This window comes from Haplochromis burtoni, unplaced genomic scaffold (genome assembly GCF_018398535.1).
Source record: "Haplochromis burtoni strain Fernald_Lab_line unplaced genomic scaffold, NCSU_Asbu1 Contig_72, whole genome shotgun sequence".
Classification (NCBI taxonomy): domain Eukaryota; kingdom Metazoa; phylum Chordata; class Actinopteri; order Cichliformes; family Cichlidae; genus Haplochromis; species Haplochromis burtoni.
Genome location: NW_024582433.1, coordinates 1,025,999 through 1,046,949, shown reverse-complemented (window position 1 = coordinate 1,046,949; position 20,951 = coordinate 1,025,999). Strand labels below are relative to the sequence as shown.

Below are 20,951 nucleotides of genomic sequence, written 5' to 3'. Positions count from 1 at the left end.
ATATTTTAATCTGCCGGCGTTTCATTTTAATAGGCGTCAGTTAAAATGCTTGTCACACTTTATTTTCCGTGCACCAGACTAAGTCATTATAAATGAACACTTGCTTGCATGATACTATGCCTACATTACTCAAAGTCTACTTCTGTTTAATCCTCAGCCGTCTCAAAAAAACAAAAAGATAAACTGTTTTCTTTACTGTAGCACCGATGCTTGACTCATACAAATCCCAGCACAACTAGCTGCTCGACGCTTGACACATTACTTTGACAGTCTGCAGATACACCCTGGATGAATGGGGATCAAAAGGCAGTGCTTCCCCTCTACCTGAGCAACTCTCAAAATATCAGACCTCATGCACTTGAGAAGGCATTACTGACAACAAACAAATACCCCTTCAGCTGCAGTCACTCTCCAGCGTCCCACTTCACAAACACTTCCTGCGAAACCGTGGACATCAGACAAATTGTTTTTGATTGTTTGCCAATATCTTTTTCCCCGATATGGTGTGAACAGGCTGTGTGTGGTTTTTACACCATAACCTGTGAGCCCAAAGCGAGCTCACCTTCTCCTAATTGCGTGGATTAAAACAAGCACAGACAGGCGCGGGCATGCTTCGCCGTCAGGGGCAGCTATCAAAGATTAGTTGGTTAGCAGAAGAAGAAGAAGAAACTTAATTAAGCAAGTAAATGTGGTAGTAGAGGTGTGGAGACTCGAAGTCTACCTTTGTTTGTCTGTATTTGAGCTGCCACAACTTTTCCCATTGACACCACAATTAATAACCTAAATAAATAAATTATGGGAGCTCAACAACAGTGGCAGCTGGGCGAGGTGGGTGGTGGAGGGTGGAGTCTTGCACAGGCAAAAAATGAAACCACTTTCAAAGGCCTTTCAAAACTTTTGCCTCTCTGCTTTTTAGTAATCTGGTTGTGCGCTTTTCAATTACTGCTGCAGGCTTTCTGTTGAGGAGCTGAATATGTATTTATTATCAAACCTTAAAATTGTTGTTTTTTTAGGTATTTATTTATTGGTTTTCTGGACACTGAACCTGCCAGAATACTACTCGCTCTCTGACACGATGTTGCAGGGGGATATATTCGACTGTTTTTGTAACCTTCAGGACCTGTCAGTCCAACATCCATGCCCACTTCACGCCAAGCAATGAACAGAAAGCTTCTGCAGCTTTGTGCAGCTTCAGCTTTGTAAAGCTGAGAGCAACCGCAAAGGAAGGTCATAATTCTTTGAAGGCTGAACATTATAAGCAGCCCCTTTAACACTCTGCCCTGTCCACTTCTCATGTCGGTGTTTAATTTAATCTTTTTTTGTGGAACTGTGTATCTTTTATGCATTTATATGCTTTTATTTAACGCTAGCAGGCATAAATCTAGGTGTAAACGCTACAGTCACACAGACCAACAGTGCAATAGCTCATCAGCATCTGCTTATATGAAGAGCAAACTGTAAATATGAGGCATCAACACCGCATTCAGCTCTGCCTGCTGATAGAAAGAGTTGCTATTGCTTCCTGTGTATTCAGCCAAATAGGATTAATTCTTAGAGGATGCATTAGACGGCAAGCATGGATGAGATGATTGACAGTTTATTCATGCAGCAGTCTGAAGTCCATAAACTTGAAATTGTGAAGGGAATACACATTAGTGTAATAATATGCTTGGCTAATAATTATCCCTGAGTAAAGACTTCACAGTGAGCTACGTGTACAAACACCTCTCATTTGAATACACAGTTCCTTGAGTTACCGTGCGTTGCTCTTTATGCAGTAGGATATCTAAAGGAATGCAAGAGACATCGTGTAAAAGTGCTAACTCAAACAGGCCAGTTTTGATGGTAAACATTCAGGTTTAGAGAAATGCAGATGAAAGATCTGTGAGTCAATACAGGAATAATCCAGACGTTTGAGGCGTTTATCTGTCTTGATTAATAGCCGTTTAATGCGGTTCAGCAGAGACACTGACGCGCGCAGATTTGATTCATTTTCAATTCCATTATTATTTTTTTGCTTTTAATTCTGTGCTAAAACCTAACAGGCTAATTGTCATTATGTGTGTCCACAGAGACAAAATGTGTTTTCACTGCAGCGCGTGAAAAATAGTTGAGACGCCACATCCCGTTCATTCATTTATATATTTCCCACTGACTTATGGGACAACACTTGACACTTAGTGCTTAGCATCCATCCATCCATCCATCGTCTGCATCCTAGACATCAAAAGATTAGTGTGTACCGTTGATTTGTGTGTGTGTGTTGTACTGGTTTGAGAGAACTAAGTGACTGTCAAATTACATAAGGGTGTGGGATAAATCTGTTGGCTTTTCTCTGCAGACTTGGCTCTTTTTTCTTTTTTTTGATTGTCAGGGTTGGCAAGAGGCCAGCGTGTGTATGCACACACCAACACAAGTGCATTTTACATACCGCGCTTTTTTTTCAGCTCCTTATCTCCTATTTTCTGCCTGTGTTTCAGTCTTTTCCCCTGATTCTGTCCTCTATACCAACAAACGCACTAAACCTATAAACGCACATCTACACCCCAATTTTTTTTCTAGCAGGTTATATTAGAGATAAAGTGGTAAATCTTATATTGTTCTTTTTGTTGACATAATAGCCTGGGCTTAGTCCTCTTCAGTCACTCTGATTGCACCATTGACTCTACATTAATACGGTAAATATCCCGTAAATTATAAATTATGGTGTCGACAAGCTCTTCCCGATTAAAAGCTGCAGAATCATGCACAGCATCGCTTCAAATTAGCACCAGGCTGACTGGTGAGATGATAAATAAATCAAGAAGCTTACAGTATGCGCCACATTTGTTTACTGAATTAAAAATAAATGAAAAAAAAAAAGTCAAGAAGCCGACAAATGTAGAAACATGCATAAGAAACCGATCGTCGGTTAACTTTGAATGAGTGATGTGTTGGAGTCTGTTTTGTTGAGCTGATGAGAAAATCTGAGCTGCAGCAGCTGGCGTCTTTCAGTTTTAGCGTACGGTTGCAGTTTGTGAATTTAAAGATGTTCTTTGTGTTTCTGTTAATATTATTTTTCTTTCCCATTTCCGACATGCCCCCTGTTGAGTATATAAAATGTGCCGCTCACACTGAGGCTGACTTCTCAGAGAATTTTCACTCAGACTTTCTTGACTGTCTACTTTGAACCTTCAAACAAACAAACACACACACAGTAACCCTCACATTTTGTGCTTTCATTTCTTACTTTCTGCTCTCTGAACTTTTCTTCTTCTCATCAATATGCCTTTTGCTTGCCAGCGGAGGTGCTCCAGGCCCTCCGAGCCCTCTTCAGTCCGCAGTTGTAACATTTCACCATCTATTCCTGACCTAATGTACACAAGCACTTCATATCCCAACACCCCAGACGCTGAACTGTAGCTGTGTAACATTTTGAAAATATTAATACTGTAATACATATCATACTCCAAGTTCAAACAACCTAGCTTAGGCTCTTTTTGATCAATTTAAACAGCGCTAGTGTGTTTTTTAAATTTATTTTGCTTTTATTGACAGAAAAAGTTTATAGTATATGTGATTGTGAGGATTTGCTTTATTTTAGTTTAGTGTAGTAGAAAAGGCATACTTTTTTTATACATATTTTGTAATGATTATATAAGTGATTATGTCTGAGTCACAGTTTGCAATCCTTTCCTCCAAATTCCTAAAAAATAAAAAAAGACATTTTATCCTTGATCCAAGGTTTGCAAAATAATCTTAAGAAAGATTTTCTTTTTTTTCTCGTTCAGAGGGTTCACATCCGGCCATCAGTGACGCTGCACAACATGCTTTTGAAATCATGTGAATAAACCTCAATTGGCGTTACTTGAGGTTGTGACTTCACTTTATCCTCTGCATATGTTTAACCATTCACAAACCATGGCTTTTCTTTTTTTTTTCTTTAACAACACGGACTACAAAGTTCACAGTGTTGCTGTTTTTTTCCCTCCTTTGTCGAGTCAAATTCCCCCAGTGTCAGAGCCAGCGCAGGAATACACTGTGTGAATCTGGTGCACGCAGAAGTAACGAGGGGAAGTTGCGTAAGGGAATAGTGAGAGCTGCTGTGTTGACATGGCCTGGGTCTGTGCCAGCCATCCGTTCTTGTGACCCACTCTGACCTTAGCTCCGGAGCGCTCAGCGGACGAGGAACTTTACTGCGGCTTGACTTTACTGGTTAAAGAGATGATGTCAGGGCTAGCAGGTAAAAAGGCTCACACGCATAGTTAGATATGCCGTCCAATCAAAACGAGCGGGCGCATACTGCACTGAGCTTGTGTTTATATAGACACATTCACTCATGGCACAACACTCACACCCTGGTCCCTTCTCTTTCCCCTCCGCCTGACTCCCCACCACAGCTATGCAAGCAACTTCAGCTCAGTCACCTAATTGATTCCAGATCTCTCTCTCCCCCCATCTCCTCATCCCCTCACTCTCTCAGAGCCTCCTCCTCCTCCTAGCTGTCACTGCTGCCCCCTCGCTCTCTCTCTGAACCTCCTGGGTCTGAGTGCCTTCCATGTGTACATTCCTTTTCTTTTTGTCTGTTTCCTAAAGGTGTTTCTCCTCAGGTCGTATACTATGTTAAAATTTATTTTCACCTGAAGGTTCATGGGAAACAATCAGTATTCAGTGAAATATGATGATAAGCACACAGCTGACAATTAAATCTTTAACCAGAAGTTGTAAATCTAAACTGTCCAGGGTGGATTAAGGGAAACAGAAGTCATTGTGCCAGCAGTTTAAAGGTTGTAAACAATTTGCAAGCTGTAAAATTCAAAAGCCCACAGTGTTTCCTGTTTACCGCCTTCTGAATCCTGCATTGTTAGCGGGGTGTTTTAGAGATCTGGTCCGTTGCGTTGAAGTGACAGGTGTCGGTAACGGGTTTAGGAGAACGGTGTCACTAGATCATGAGAGTGTGTGAGGGATTGAGGGCACAGTATGAAGCTGAAATCAGGTGAAAAGGAAATATGTTCCTTTTTTGTGCGTGTGTTGATACAAAATTTAATGTTACATAGTGAGCTGTATGAATGAATGTAGAAACCTGGTGTTGATCTCTAAAGCACCCCAACTGCAAACAAGCAGCAAGCACAGAAACCAAGTTTCTTTTAATTTCAGAAATCCTTGTTGTGTTTGTTACCTCACATCTAAACAACCTCTGCTGGATTTGAAGCTTGTGATCCTACAAGCATATTACATAATAACTTTTAAAATGTGTAAATCTCACAGTAAAGCACCAATGTGAGTATTACAAGGATAAAAAGAAAGCACCGTACGACGCCGAGCCTTTGTGCCACTAATGTCAGCTGCTGCTTGTTTAACTGATTTCCTCTCATCTTATTCTCGTGTGTCATTCACATCATGTAGCTCACTGAAGACAGTGAAAAAACTAGCACTGCTTTTCAGCCAGTTATCCAGGCAATGCACGCAGGATTCCTTTCTACCTAAATTGTACAGCTAATTTTAACACATTTGCACACCTACAACCAGAAAGAGTAGGCCGGAGAAGAGAACTAGCTGCTGTTACATAAGACAGCCACACCATGTCAAACTCATGCAGGGGGGAAAATGACCATGTAAAACAGACAAGCTGTGGAGGAAAAAAAAGGCCCTTTAATATTTTAATTATCCAAGAATTAGCAATGCTAATTGCTCCCAAGAAAAATTCCAGTATGTCTAAAGTCAAACAAGAGAAGTTTCCAATACTGCAACAGGTTCTCGCTTCACCTCACCTGTGAGCTGTAGCAGGTTTGGATGCCTCAGATGTGACCTCCTAACTGACAAATTAAGAACTGTGTTTTCATCTCCAGCTTAAGAAAAAACACACGTTCTGGCAGTGTGGACCAGTGCTGCGTCTCCTTTCATCTACCAGGAGACCTTATGAATGAATGGGGCTCGCGAATAATAGGAATGGCTGGGCTGGCTCCGGGCAAGCGGCTGAGGGGGGAGACAGGGAGTGATTTGCGTTTTCACAGATCTGCTTACTCAATAAGGCGCAAGAGGAAAAAGAGGAGAACAGTGATGGACAGTTCTCTTTCTTTGTTTATGACTATACTTAGGGTATAAGCTGCATAAACTCTGGCTCATGCTGCAGCAGTGCCATATCGCCAGCCAGCAAACAGACAGCAAACTACTGTTACTGTACTGGAAAGCGCTGTTAGTAATCCCCTGTGGGCATCTGGCTTCTCCCTGCAAACTGTTGTTTTTATTGTTATGATGTCTGTGTGAGTATTAAATAAGAAATATAAAAGATAGAAGTTTGCTGCGTCATATCACAAACTCACACATTATTAGCTGGAATATTCCCCTTTATGTGGAGAGGGGAGAAAAATAAATTGAAGTGGGATAGCGTCATGGGCTAAATGTGCTGATCAATACATGAATAAAAAAGAATTGAACTTTGTGTTTGTGCTGATCTAAAAGATCACTGCAGGCATGTTGAAATGGGCCGCTTTCACAGCCTTTTAATTTTCCTGGGTGACATCTTTAGACCTCATCAAGCGTTAGCGCTTATTCTTGTGTGTGACTGCCAGGCATTGTCGTAAACTGTACTGTGAGCATTTCATGACATCAGCACATTTACATACACGCTGTAGATGTTGTCTGTGTTCAATTACAGCTATATGCAACTCTGAGTATTCTTAGTCTTTTGGTAACCTTATCCTGCTGGAAGGGTACGCTGTGGTCGTAAAAGGATCCATGCTTTCATGTTGTTTATACCAAACTCTGACCCTGCTATCTGAATGTCACAGCAAAACTCAAGGCTCGTGAGATTCAGCAATATTTTTACAATCTTCTATTGTCTAATTTCGAAGAGCCTGTGTGAATTGTAGCTTCAGTTTCCTAACATCTGCTTTGACATTCAATTCATTGTATGCTTTTCTACATCCCTTGTAGCAAGTGGTTATTGGAGTTACTGTTACCTTCCTATCAGCTCGATGCAGTCTGGTCATTATCCTGTGACCTCTGGCATCAACGCGGCATTTTTGTCCAAAAGCTGCCACCCACTGGATATTTCCTCTACTTTGGTCCATTCTCTGTAAACTCGAGAGATGGTTGTGTGGGAAAATGAGCAGTTCTGAAATATCCACACCAGCCTGACAGGCTCCAACAAATATTACCTAATTAAAAGTCACTTGAATAATCTTTCTTCCCCATTCTGATGCTCACCTTGACCTTCAGCAGATCATTAGGACATCGTGTCTACATGCCTAAAAGTGCTGTGTTGCTGCCGTGTAACTGGCTGATTAAGTATTTGCCTTAATAAGCAGTTAAACCAAATAAAGTTGTACCTAATGAAGTGTCCACTGAATGGGTGAAGTTCAGTTAAAGTTCAAATTATTTCTTTTAATAAAAATGTTTAAATAGTTACAAAAAGAGTAGTAAAACAGTTATAAGTTTTTACTCTGTGATTAAAAAAAAACTCAGTAAATATGGGAACAGTTATAAATGATTTTTTGGGGGATAATTATGAAAACTGCCTCCATCCCCAACCCGCATTTGCAGATTTGTTATCCTCTCCTGAGATGTGTCGTTATCGTCCTCCTCCCTTTTTCTCTCTTTGCCACGTCTTCTTCTGTTTCACTTTCTCCCCATCTGTGCAGCCTTGTAATGTTTCTTTTCTTTCATATTAATGAAAACACACACTGTGTTGCCATGCATACCCAAGCATTGCAGACTCACACACATAGATGCTTGCACACATACACACAGAGTAAACAGAGACCAACCTCTGCTCAGACATGCAGCGGGCCAGCTAATTAGTAAAGTGGCAGCGGGGTTTGTGTGAAATTGCACACATAAACACACACACACGCGCTGCCCAGTGAGAGCTCATAGTGTGCGCACGGCACAGACACCGGTGGACAGCAGAACTGCTGGTGCTATTGATCCAAAACAAGACAGAGAGCAGGAGGGGGAGAAACAACAATGCTTAAGAAAGTCATGTATTAGACCTCACCTTTTGTTTCTTTTCATGAAGTAATTCAGCTGGAGGAAGTCATCTGCCACACTTCTCGTTACATTACTTTTGCATCGTCACGAGAGGCATTGTTACATAATTGCCAAGTGACATTTGTGCTAATAATTATGTCTACATATCAGCACAAATCCCTATACTAATAAGGGCGTATCCAGCATTCTTCACTTTAACCTTCACGTTCTCGGTCCCTTTGCACAATACATTTGAATTATACAGCATATTTCCAAACCTTAGAAAGTTGTAGATTGCTCTGCCATTTTTAGCCCCATCTTTGCCACGGAGTTGCTCACATGGTTTTTTCACAAAGCATGAGGGATCATTAAAGAGCTCAGTATTAACCATAATGTGCTTTACCCACAGTATTTGAAAGATTGCAGACAAAATGTAATGTGATTACAGTAACGTGTTACTTTTTCAAGCGTGGAAAAAGGTCACCGTATGAAAGGCAGCGTGATGTCACCGCTAGACTTCGGATCAATACCGTCTTTGTGTTTATTAGCTCAGAGTTATAGTGAGCGGTCAGTCCCTCTAGTGGTGCCAGGGCAACACAGTCTGAGGAGCTGAAAGAGAAGGCGAGAGAGAGAGAGAGCACACAAAGAGAAAAAAAGAGGGACTGATGGACAGATGGAGGTGGAAAGCTGGGGTTAGATGCGGAGGGTGGAATGGAGAAAAAGAGAGGGAGAAGTTTTCGGAGTGGTAGTGGCGACCCAGTTCCATCACTGCTTGTTTGTGTTTGACGTGGCGCAGCAGTTAAGAGCATTGTGGCACGAGGATTGAGGGTGGCAAGGCCGCGTGAAATAAACATGCATTTGTGAGGATGTTACCTCACGTTACACGCATGTACACAAAGACTTGCACCCACGCACGCGCTCATAAAGATATTAGTTGAGCAACTGATTGCCATGATTAACAGCAGCTGCTTTGCTAATTGCGTAATTTTTCCACATGATTTTTATTTTTGACTTTTTCCTCCAGTTTCTCAGATGTTAGAATTTACTCCCATTTTTCATCTCTTATCGCACTAACAAAAGAAGGAATCGCTGTTTGTTTATGTGCTCTTCACTTTTCTACTTCACACTTGGCACGTCTGTTGCTAGGGACCAAATGAACAGTGGCGTTGAGTTTACATTTCTTTAAATGGGCAGTTCTTGTACTTTGGCTATGCTGTTCACGTCGTATGATATCTGCGGGTGAAGTGTTTAGGGAATGTCGTTATATTGGAGCTTACAGTTCGTCATCATTGGAATTTAAGAGTTTAAAAAAGTCAGCCTTGATTCTGGCAAAAATACTTTCTCGTTGTTCCTCTCACACAGCCTTAGTCTCGTCTCCCTCCTTTCCCCCTTGGCTGATGGTTGCCCCTCCCTGAGGTTTCTTCCTGTTAAAATGAGTTTTTCCTTCCACTGTCACCAAGTGCTTGCTCATAGAGGGTCATCTGATTGTTGGGGTTTTCTCTCTATTATTGTAATGATGCATTGTAATGAAAAATGAAGAGATCCTGAAGCATGCATGATATATCATATCATTAAACATATAATTTCAATTATTGCTGTTTACTTAGGTAGATTGCACACACACTCTTTTTTTGCAGTTGTTTCCCCTCATTTTTCTTTACTGTCTTTCAACTTCGACATAAATTTGAAGTGAGTGTAAGATGTAAATCAATGTGAAAACAGCTTTTAATTGCATCTGCTTCTTTAAAAACTGAGTGCTAATTAGTCAGACCTAGTAAAACAAAAACTGATGAGTCAGTTTAATCTAATGGAGACCGAGGTCGATTGCACCCAGCTCCTTTAAAATCTTTCAGGCGTGATGCAGTTCCCTGTAGCTCGGGATGGGATGAATGATTGATCATGATGCTGTAAAGCTGTATTGCACTTAGCTGTGCATTTAGCGTTGACAGTGTGCTTCTTCATCAGGCCTTCCGTGTTGCTCCTCCAATAAAACAAGCAGTTAAAAGTGGAAAGGTAGTGATGGTCATCAGCCGACTGTTGGTGAAATGACAGTTTCATGGTATTTTCATCATCCCCTTTTTGATATCACTGCTAGTTTATTTCACACTCCATTTTTTCTATATTTACACTAATAGCGCGTGCACGTGCTTGTGTGGATGCCTGACCTTGTTTCCCTGCAACAGTGATTTGTCACACCTCGTGTTGATATGGCGCAGTGAGCTGGCTCTTTGACAACTACACTATAAACGTGAGCGTCCAGTGTGAATCGCGTGTTTTCTGGCATATAAAGCGTACTCTGGTGCTACCGTTGGGATTTGCTACACACGTTCTTCTCTTTTATTAGCTACAAAATTACATGCATTAGGGGAGCAAATGTGGCAATGTTTCCTTTTAGATGGTGGCTCAGTTTGTTGACTTTTGGGTGGAAGTGCTGGAAAATGTGAGGCTGAGGAGTCTGTGACATAGTTCTGGAGTAATAGGGGTCAGGAGCGTGTTATGGAGCTGGTCATGAGGAGAGTAAATGAAGATGGGTTGTACAGGACTGCCAGAGTTTGGGAAGGTAAAAAAATTGTGGGATTTTTAATAGCGGGAGAGAGAAGGGGAGATATAGAGACAGTGAGAGCTAATGAGCTGGATTTTGTGGAGACTTGGCATTCTGCTCATGGTGTTCGCTCTCTCTCTCTCCTCTGTAGAAGAGCTGGCATGAGCGAGCTTCCTGTCTGAGCCCTGAAGCAGGAGTAAATGAGGGGTGGGTGGGTGGGAGGGCGGAAAGGGTGGGGGGGACGAGGGGGCACGGTGGAGGGGTGTTGGAAGCAATAGAACAGAGAAAAGGAGGAGAAGGAGGAGGAGGAGGAGGGGTGAGGGGTGGGAGGGACCAGTGCTGAAATTGAATGCCAGGGCGCCATGCTCTCACCGCCAGCGTTTCCATGGTTACAGGGTAATTCTGGCGAGTAAGGAAATTTCATTCACTCTGGTATGGAGAAGAAGAAGAAGAAAAAAATAGGAGGGAAATATCAACAAAGCAACAGAAATGGAGAAAGACAGACACGGCGAAAAAAGAAAGAAAGAGAAAATCAGGGAGGAGATAAAAAGGAGACAGAGGAGAGAAAGAGGAAACCTCTTCTGGGGTTTGTGCCACCCATCCCCCCGGCGATCTGCCTCTGCTTCTGTCTCTCATTCCTTTTTTTTTTTTCCTTGTGTATTTCTGTGATGCTTGGTTTGTTTGCCACCACCCTATAAGCAAACACAACACCCACCCACAATCCTCCAGTTCTTCCAGCAGCCCTGCAGGTATATGGCAAAGAACAAAGAGAAACACTGTTAACTGGCCGCTGTGTGTGCATTTGTCAGTGTGTGTGTGAGAGTGTGTCTCCTTTTTTTTTTTTTTTTTTTTTTGGGAGGAAGGCAGTGGGGGTTGGTGCCTGTGTTGGTTTTGGGTGGTAGCCGGAGTGGGGGGTAAAGAAATCAGGAGGCAGAAGGATTGTTCACAGCATACTGCAGACCAAACTGCTTAGACAAACTTGATTTAATTTGTCTTCAGACATGTTTTTAAAGGAAAAGTGAATTGAGTTAAAACTCTTTATTCATGTAAAAACCTGAGCAGGGTGAAGCCTGTGTGTCAGCCTTTATAGATACAGGCATGCTCTCACTCTCAGGCTAACAGGGGCTGACAACTGCATGGGGTTTGACTGGGCCGTCGTTGCAGCCAATGGACAGCTGTACAGCCGAGGAAACTCTCTGTCTTCACAACACGACACCACACACACACACACACAACACACACGCGCATCAACACACCACACACACACACACACACACACACACACACACACGGGCATCATCTTGATTTTAAATATGATGTGTAAATTATCTCATCAGCACATGCAGCATGTTTTGACAGAGTTATCCATAAACAAAATTTCATTAACGTGTTGACCATGTGCTGTTTATTATTGTCAAGGTGGCGTGTGCAGATGTCCTACTGTCACAGTAAATGACGTTACTTACTGAGATAACAGTAATGTAATACTTTCTCATTAGAGATGCACCGATTCACGGCTGCCACATCACAATTTTCTTGGCTGATTCCAGTTTCGGATCTTTTGTGTGACCTCCTCATACTGATTTTTCTTTCTAATGACTATGACTGACAGCATATACAAACCAAATTCTGATTTTTTCCATGCATACGCCTGTAACTGCAAAACTTATTCACTTACACAACTGAATACATTTATATACAGTTAAGTAGTCTGCTACTGGAAAAAGAAATGAACTGAAAATGGGTTGCTGCTCACGCGCCTTTGCTTGAGAGATTTTACCTTACATCAAGCAAATAGAGGTGCAACAGATTTAGATAACAAAACAAGTGTCAAGTGTACATAATCTCTCACTATGTTTATAGCTTCACCAGCTTTGATGCTCATATCGAGGCTCTGGGTAGCTTTAATCACTTTGCTTTATTGTACTTTGTCTTTATTAGCTTCTTTATAATGTCCAGATCAGTCAGCTGAGGGTGATTTTAAGTGTCTGATTGGGTTTGTTGTTATCAACAGCGAGCAGCTTCCCCACTAACAGGATGTTAGCATGTGGCTCGTAATTGAACATATTACCTCTATATCGTTGATCTATTTGAAGATTAGGGCATTGCCTGGTTCTGATAAGGACACAGCAGAGCAAAGCATCCGAAAAAACGGCTATAAATAATAAATAATAATGTACAAGGTAATCATGAGTGAATAGTTTGAAGGCTAAAAGTGTGCGTTGGGGGTGGGGGGGGGTGGTTTACTGCAGTTTTACACACTTGTTGGCAGTTGCTATTGTAGGTGAGTTGAGATTTGGGTAACACAGCGGTGCCAAGATAGAGCTGAGGCAAATGAGCAAAAGATGTGCTAGTTGCAAGCTAGGCCTGTGACTGGTTAGGGCTAAGCATGCTGGAAATTGGTGGATGTCGCTCCATGGCTGGTTGATTGATACAACTACAAATTTTCATTAACAAAAGAGTAAAAAAAAAAGAAAAAAATCTTGACAAATGTCTTTGTTTCCTTTTCTTTCAGTTGGTGAGGAGGGCCTGTGGGAGTGTGGGCTTTCCTACGAGTGCAGAACCCTTCTGTTCAAGGCCATACACAACCTGCTGGAAAGGTAAAACCATCAGCGCTTTCTCCAGTCCACCGCGAGAGCTGTAAACAAATGTAAATAAATGGTGTCTAACAACAAGCGTACTGCTGGATAACTCCACTGTGGCACCCATAAGTGTAGCCTGTTGAGGCAAATAATGAGCAGTCCTGTTTAACACAGAGATTTCACCATGCTGGTGTCCACGGAGACCCCGCTTTATGGCGCCTTTGCTTGTTTACGCTGAACCACAGCGAGCTGGTGTAATGCCACCAGAGTTTACACAGAAGGGCTTCACGTCTGACACAGCAGCGTCGCTTCATGCCAGCTCAGCCTTTTACACACATGTAGATTAGATTTTTTTATTACCTTTGCACCCAGCTCAAAGGTGCAACAACAAAGCGATAGGGGTAAAATAATAGTGCAATATGTCCTCAGATTCCCATTTCCTAAATATTTACACAGTGACTTCTAAATGCAAAATAGGGGTGTATTTCTTCCTGTTTTGGGAATTGAATTGTGAAAGTCACCAAACAAACAAACAAACAAATAAAAAACAACAACTTTAAGTCAAAGTGACAGAGCGCGTTAGTTTTCCTGCATGAGCTTCACCTTAATGGAATTATAAACTGAGTGCTGAATCACTTGCTCAAGTACCCAAAGCTCTCCTTTCTGAGTCAGAGCCATCTGTTAAATGAAGCAGCACATATTTGCTCTCTATTAAGTGAAGCATCAGTGATCATCATAGGGGGCATGCTGAATTAACCTTCCTATTACCTTGAAGCTAACTCCTTAAATAGCTCACTGTTTCAACACTAAAGGTATCAGTTCCACTTTCTCTTTTATATTCTGCAGATCAAGCTGACCTCTGTCTCAGGCTGCCGATATTATAGCTCTGATTTTAATTATGATTATTGTCATCAAAAACTATTCAGTTTTTTTCTTTTACAAGCAGTTTTTTTTAATTTAAAGGATTGAATAGCATAAAGACAGAAATATAACTTTTGCTAAAGTTAATGAAAAAGTTAAGATGTTACAATAACTCTGTTGTGCTGCTCGTCAAGTTGGCATGAGAGACAGAGCGTCACAAGGAAACCGGCCAATCACAGTAAAGACGTTTTGCTGAATAAAGAATCAAAGTGTGACATCAACCACCAGATTTATAGATTTAAATTTATATCCCGACTCTCAAATGGATGGATGCTATTTTATTGTTATTTATTACCATAAATGATCCTCATACCCTTGATCTACTGGAAGATGAATGTATTGGTTGGCTCCAATAAAGACAACGCAGTGGGCAGAATCAGAAAATATGATCATAAATAAAATGCAATAGCGACACTCTGTACAGCGTAATCATAAGTGATTTGTTTGCCAGATGATTAAAAAAAAGCTAAAAGTGTGTTTGGGGGTTTTTCCTGCTGTTTTTCTCCTGCACAGTTTTTGGCAGTCACTGTTGCAGGTAAATTGAGATACTGGTAACACAGCGGTGTCAAGATAGAGTTAAGGGAAATGAGAGAAAAATATCAACTCCCCACATTTAAAGGAAAAAAAGGCAAGGCCTCATTTTACATTTTAGCATGCAGTTGTATGCGATGGCGATGACGTGACGTGACAACACAATTCAGTCAAGAATTAGTTTGCCAAAATGCATTTACAAACAACAACATACACACAGATGCAATGTTGATACAGTTCATTTTGAGATCAGTAACTACATAAATTATGCATAATTTGTGAGGATGTCAGTGTTATAAATATAATTCCCAAAAGCTGTATAGATGTTGATGGTCCTGGTACCCCAGCCAGTTTATGTAGCAAGTTTCATCCAGATTGATTAATAAATCTAGGAAGAGAAAAGAGACATACATACCCTACAGTCATTATAGTAATCTGTTCCTTATGAATATTGTTGTAAAACTCAGAAATAGTTTATATGTAATGGAAAGGCATGATCAGATGAGAAAATGTATTAATCAGAATGCACCAAAGATGGTACAGCTGGAGACTGAAAGTTTTGGATAGCTGAGTCTGGGTGAGTGAGGTGGACTTGAAATCACTGTAATTCCTTAACCCAGGTCAGAGATTTCAGCGGGGGATTCACTGGCACCTGCACACAGAGACGAGTCAAAAACTTCTAAAAGAGCTGGTTGCACAGCCAAACAGGGAGCGTGATGACTGAACTGAACTTTGATGTGATCATATTTTGTTCAGATGAAAGAAGTGGTTTTGGCAAGCCATGTGCAAAAGTGCAAATCACGTTGGGGAAACAGATTAGCTGAAAATTACTCTTGCTTCCCCTGTGCACTTGCAAACTACATATCAGCATTACTAGTAATAAGTAAAATAGTAGACAGTTCTGAGAAGCAAAGAGCCAAAGTAAAATGGCTCAAGACAGGAAGATTAGAAAGCTAATACAAATTTTGCAAGGTCATTTTTTGGCTAATTATAACTTTTTTTTAATAATTGTAACTGTGAAACTATTCGGCTGAAAATGATTGAAATTGCACGCTATCATGCAGCTGCCTTAAAGTTCATTCTGAACATCACTTTTACAAACTCAAAAACTCTTTTAGCTTTACAACAATATTATTTGTTACTTGATGCTTTGATTGAAGCGCACAATGCTATTCAGATGTTGCAGTTGATCGATCACTTGCTTGCTGATGATGAGAGAAAACTGACGGCTCTCTTACTCTCCTTGGGTTTTCTGTCCTCTCTTGCTCATCGCTGCAGATGTTTGACGGATAAGGGGTTCGTGAGGATTGGAAAATGGTTCTTCAAGCCGCACGAGCTGGAGGAGAAGTCTTTAGGCAACACGTAAGTCGAACACTTGGCACAAAAGTGCATGCACACGTCTCATTTGGTTACTTTTAATAGGATTTCTTCTTCTTTTTTCCTCTTGCATGTATGTTTGACTCTGAGAAATGCATGTTTGCAAAGCGTGACACAGCTTGGCTGTGCGAATAGCTGTGTCACACTTTGTAGTGTCGTCTGTCCTTGATGTTTCAGCAGCTGGCCCATGGTGGGAGACTATTAAAAACTAGAGCAGTGTTGGAAGGTGAGAGCATAGCTGAGTTCTCACAGCTCCCCCTCTCTCTCGCTCCCAGGGTGAGGGAAGGGTTGTGGATCACGCTGTGTAGGCAGTGTGGGAGACAGTCACTGAGACTGAAACAGAGTAAAAAGAGGGGTGGGTGTGATGGCAGTAGTTCAACTTGTTGCTGCAGCCATTACACTTCCCTCACACAGCTCGGTCGGCCCACTTCAGCTTTTCCTGCTGGTGAGGAGGCACCATTCTTTACATTTCTAACATAGCAGAGCTCAAACGCTGAGTGGATAAATAAGTGGCTTTGTCAAACAGCTCCTTTTGGAAATCTGCTTTATATTGCGTAGCTGCAGCAAACACACACACGAGCACACACACGCACAAATCATGCATGCGTTTATATAATATATTTGGACATTGTTAAGTTGTAAATTGCATTGTCATTCAAACGTAGCGCAAAGGAACAAATGCACAGGAAACTCTTCCTGTAGAAAGTTGCTGACACGAGTGCTCTCTGCTGTGATGTGCTGAGGCAAACTTGGGTTTAGCTGTTTAGAGCAGGTGGAAGCCTCTCAGCGAGGCATGCCGCGTGACATCCCGAGGAGTGTGTGTCACTTGTATTGCATATATCTGTGAAACACTGCGAGAAAGCTTGATGCGACGGTGACATCTTTGTACCAAAAAGCACTCCCGGTAGAACGTACTGTATGTATCGGTGATAAAGTAATGGAGGAGTCAGATATAATTCAGAATGCGGATGTTTTGATTTTTTCGCTGACTGATTTTATGAAGATGGAGAGAATGTGAATGCTTGTGACACTGCCATCAGACTCCTGAATGAGACTGCTGAGTATTACTGTGACTGTTGCTATCTGCTGCTCCACTGATTTATACAGATGTGTTTGCACACTTGCACGAAGTTGAGGTACAGCTCAGTTTTTCAAGCGCAGGTCTTTTGAACTCTTTTCGTTGTTTGCACATGTATGACTTCCACTTTCTTTTCCAAAGTTTATTTATTTTTTATTTTCATTAGAATTTTTAGAATTTTTTTCTGTGAAGGGAGAGATCGGCGAAATACAATTTTCCCAGTGTAGGTTGCTGTGTATATTTCCACTGTGCATATGAAGATAAAACCTCTTAACTTCTATAACAAGCTCGTCCCTCTAATATTTTTTAAAAATGCTTATAAATAACATATTAGAATGAGCACTGAAGCTCTGGCGGCTTGTGTTGGCTCAGTAGTAGTTTCTGGCGCAGCTTCTGAGGTGCATGGAGGAGGGGGAAGACTCTAAAGTAGCAGTAACTTTTATAGGAACTGAGGGACAATGAACTAAAGTGAATTGAAAACAAAAACTATAAATGAAATAGAAATAGAAACGTTAAGTCAGGGATGCCAAGCTCTTTGTACATCATGTGCACATAAAGCTCTCTTTGATCTCACGTGTGCCAGAGCGCTGAAATCCCCCATTTCTGTCAGTGTAAAGACGTTTATTGACACATTTAATCCCCGAGATGCATTAATATAAGAAAAGAAGTGCAATTTCAATAATGCTGCTCGATTTTTATATGTGATAAATAAATTCTGCTGTAATTAATAATAGAAGTCTGTTTGGGCTTAAATTGTAAGAAATAAATGTGTAAAATTACAGAAAACGTTCTGGTAGCTGATTGGCCAGGCTGTCTTGTAATTATAAAACAGAAAGATTTTGCTAACTGACAGAAAAATGTCTGTTTTCAGAACTTTCAGCTGGAAAAACAAAACCAAAAAGGAAAAAAAAAAAACAGCAACATTTTCGTCCTTCAATTGTTTCTTTATTGGTTAATCATTTTAATGAAGTATGAATGGCCATGCTTGAGCATATAACTTGGCTCCATCGTACTATCAGATACTTTGATACTGTGTAGCAAACCTTTTGCTGCCTCTGGTTCAAATGTTTGGAAGTAGTACAGGTTTGTTTCAGAGGGGATGTTTGCTTTCCAAGGGCCTGTTTAACCCCAATGGGGTAAGAAGAGTCAGGGCAGAAGAGTCCAGCTATAACGGCATGCAGCTTCGGCAATAGATTCTTAACATTTTCTTCTTCCTCTTTTTTTGAGGTCATGTGTTATACTGGTGATGTGTTATGGCTTGCTGTAAGCAAGAAACCCCCCAACAAATGCTATTATCCTCCAGTCCAGTCAGGGCCTTTGATGTGTGACTTTGTAATAATTTGAAACATCTGGTAACAGCTGTTTTTTACAAATGCTATACGTTTGCATTTGTTCTGGTAAAAGAGCGACTACAAAGTAATGATGTGGTAAATTTAAAAAAAAAAATGGATTTTTTTCAGGGACAGTTCATGTGAGTGGATTTCAGTATAAACCATATATACTGTGCAAAAGTTTTGATCTTGGAAAATGTTGCCGCTGATTTTTAATCCATTTCTCGTGTAATTTGGTAAACGCCAGCCTTTTCTTCCTGTTTCCCTTCCTTAAGAGTGGCTTCTTGACAGACACCCTTTCATTGCGATCATCTCTGATGAGGCTTAAGTGAACAGTAGATGGATCAACTGAAGGGTCAGGTGCATTTCTCAAGTACCGTGTCAGGTCTTTGCTGGATTTTTATTCCTGTTTCCTAAGGACATGACTTTCAGATTCTGTTCATCTGCTGCAGACAGTTTTTCAGTCCAGCTGTTTCCTCTTTTATCCTTCACATTTCCAGTTTCCGCAAATTTTTTAAGAATACACTCCACACCATGCCAAGATTTGCATAATTTTCAGCGAGTTGCTCTTTGGGATTCACTTTGTATTCATTTGTATTTTTCTATTCATTTGTATAGAAAAATACAAATCTACTATTAAAATACAAATAATACAATAGATACAATTCAAAATGGGTTATGTGTAGACACTCTTCAACACTATATTCTATTTCTGTACCGGTGTTCTGTACCAGGCAAACTTGGTGTTAAAACGTAATTCTGATTCTGACTCTGTTCTTGCGTTGGGTGTTTGTTTTATGCTTAAATGATTCATGAGTCAAAGATTGACGAGCAAACAACACAAACAAAACACATTCCTCTAGAAATGGCCGTGTACAAGAACTCAAGCGATAATGAGTCAAATGAGTGTCCAAAGAAGGCATGGAGAGCACTTTACAAGAATATAAATAAATCACGGTTTGCGCAAGACTTTTGCATATTAATGTAAGATGCCCAATTTTAGCAAAACTATAAATTTATCTCTGTAGACCCCATGATGGCACCATGAAACTGCACAATATACAAATGACGTACAAGTATACAACAAATCAACAACCCACTGCAAACAGTACATCTTAGTAAGTAGAGCTAGCAGTGATCACATATCTCGTTATTGGAGATTAATTAAATTATATGTGGGCAGTAGGGCGGTGTGAAGACGCTGTTACGTGTGTCCTACTGTAAGTGGACATTCATACACATTCGGCGTATGAACATGTGCCGTGCTTTTTTTGTGTTTGCGTGTGTGTGACTTTTGCACATCATGTAATTCCTCTTGAGTTCGACAGCTCTGTTTGAATATGTTGTCAGCTGGTACGCCCCCCTGCTATGCCAATCCTGACTTGTTCTTTCTGTGAATTATTACAAGTCCTGCGAGGGACGACAGAGACGGAGAGAAATGTACTTGAACGCTCACACAAACAAATACAAGTGTTTTATAGATGTCTGTACATTTTGTACCTGCACTTGCCACATATCTCCACAGCTCACTTCCAGCACACAGCCTCCCCCCTCCCTCATTCTCCACACACACACAAACCATCCCTTGTTCCCACAATTGCACTGTTGCCCCACACTTGACAGTGTGAGTCCTAAAAACCCCTGCAGATCTCTGGCCATCAGTGTTTTCGTGCCATGAGGGGGACATTGCTCAGTTAGGCGTACAGTGACCTCCCGCCTCAGCTGTGTTACCACCTCCTTTGTCTCCTCTTCACTTCCACTCTGTGCCTTTTTATCCCCAACAGGGGGCGCTTTGGTGCTAATATCAATGGCATGCTGCCTCTTCGTGCCAACTCCTGCGCCTTGGCGCTGCTGCCTTTGTCAGGCTTATCTGGTGTTTATCTCGTATGTGTCCCTGGGGCACAGCGGGAATCGGCGCATCCAGGAGAACATTCCCAAACCCACTCCTCCCACCCACCCCCACTCCCACCAACACCACCACCAACAACAACACAAACGTCAACCCCTCCTTTCTTAACCCAACACTCCTGCTCTCTTTGTGTCTGAATGAGAGGAAAGCACTCTGGGTTGGTAACGCATTGCATCAGACGCTGAGGGGAGAGAGTTACAGGGGAGAGCATGAGAGGAGAAGCGTGAGAGGGAGGAAGAGTGGGGTGGAGGCTCAGTGTGTGTGGTGGGGCTCAGTGAAAGTAGGGGGTCATAAATTAATCATTACTATAGACGGCTGAATGGTTGTATTAGAGTCTGTCTCTCTCATTAGTTCAGTCAATTCTATGCATGTCAAGTGCAGTCCACAGTATGCTTGTTAATATTGGTGCTTTAATTTCACTAATGGTTATATACTCATGCATAAATAATGTGGTTATTTTAGTGTAGCATGGCTATAAAACAGACACGAGCTGCATCACCTACCTAAATATATATTTTTTTAAATCTCAGAAATTCTTACCTGACCTGACAGAACAAGCTTTTTAAAACACACTGCAGGTCCTCCCCTCTTCCTCTCCTCTCCTCAGGGATAAGTGACATTGAGATATGAGCCATCTCCTAGGCAACAGACATCTGGTGTTAGGCCACACCACAAGGTCACAGAATCTCCAGAAATAAAAACATAACATAAAGAAATGAAAGGAGAAAAA

The 20,951-nt window shown here is 41.3% G+C and overlaps 1 protein-coding gene across 3 annotated transcripts in view; it reads left to right on the top strand.

Moving 5' to 3' along the window:
- LOC102298028 (mediator complex subunit 13L) overlaps positions 1–20,951 on the top strand; it is an 84,026-nt gene that overhangs the window by 38,844 nt on the left and 24,231 nt on the right. For all 3 annotated transcript variants that reach the window (XM_042221688.1, XM_005930064.3, XM_005930063.3), the window contains 2 exons: positions 13,008–13,092; positions 15,805–15,888. In XM_042221688.1, coding sequence (XP_042077622.1) covers positions 13,008–13,092; positions 15,805–15,888 — 169 coding nt within the window. The remainder of the gene's footprint in view (positions 1–13,007; positions 13,093–15,804; positions 15,889–20,951) is intronic.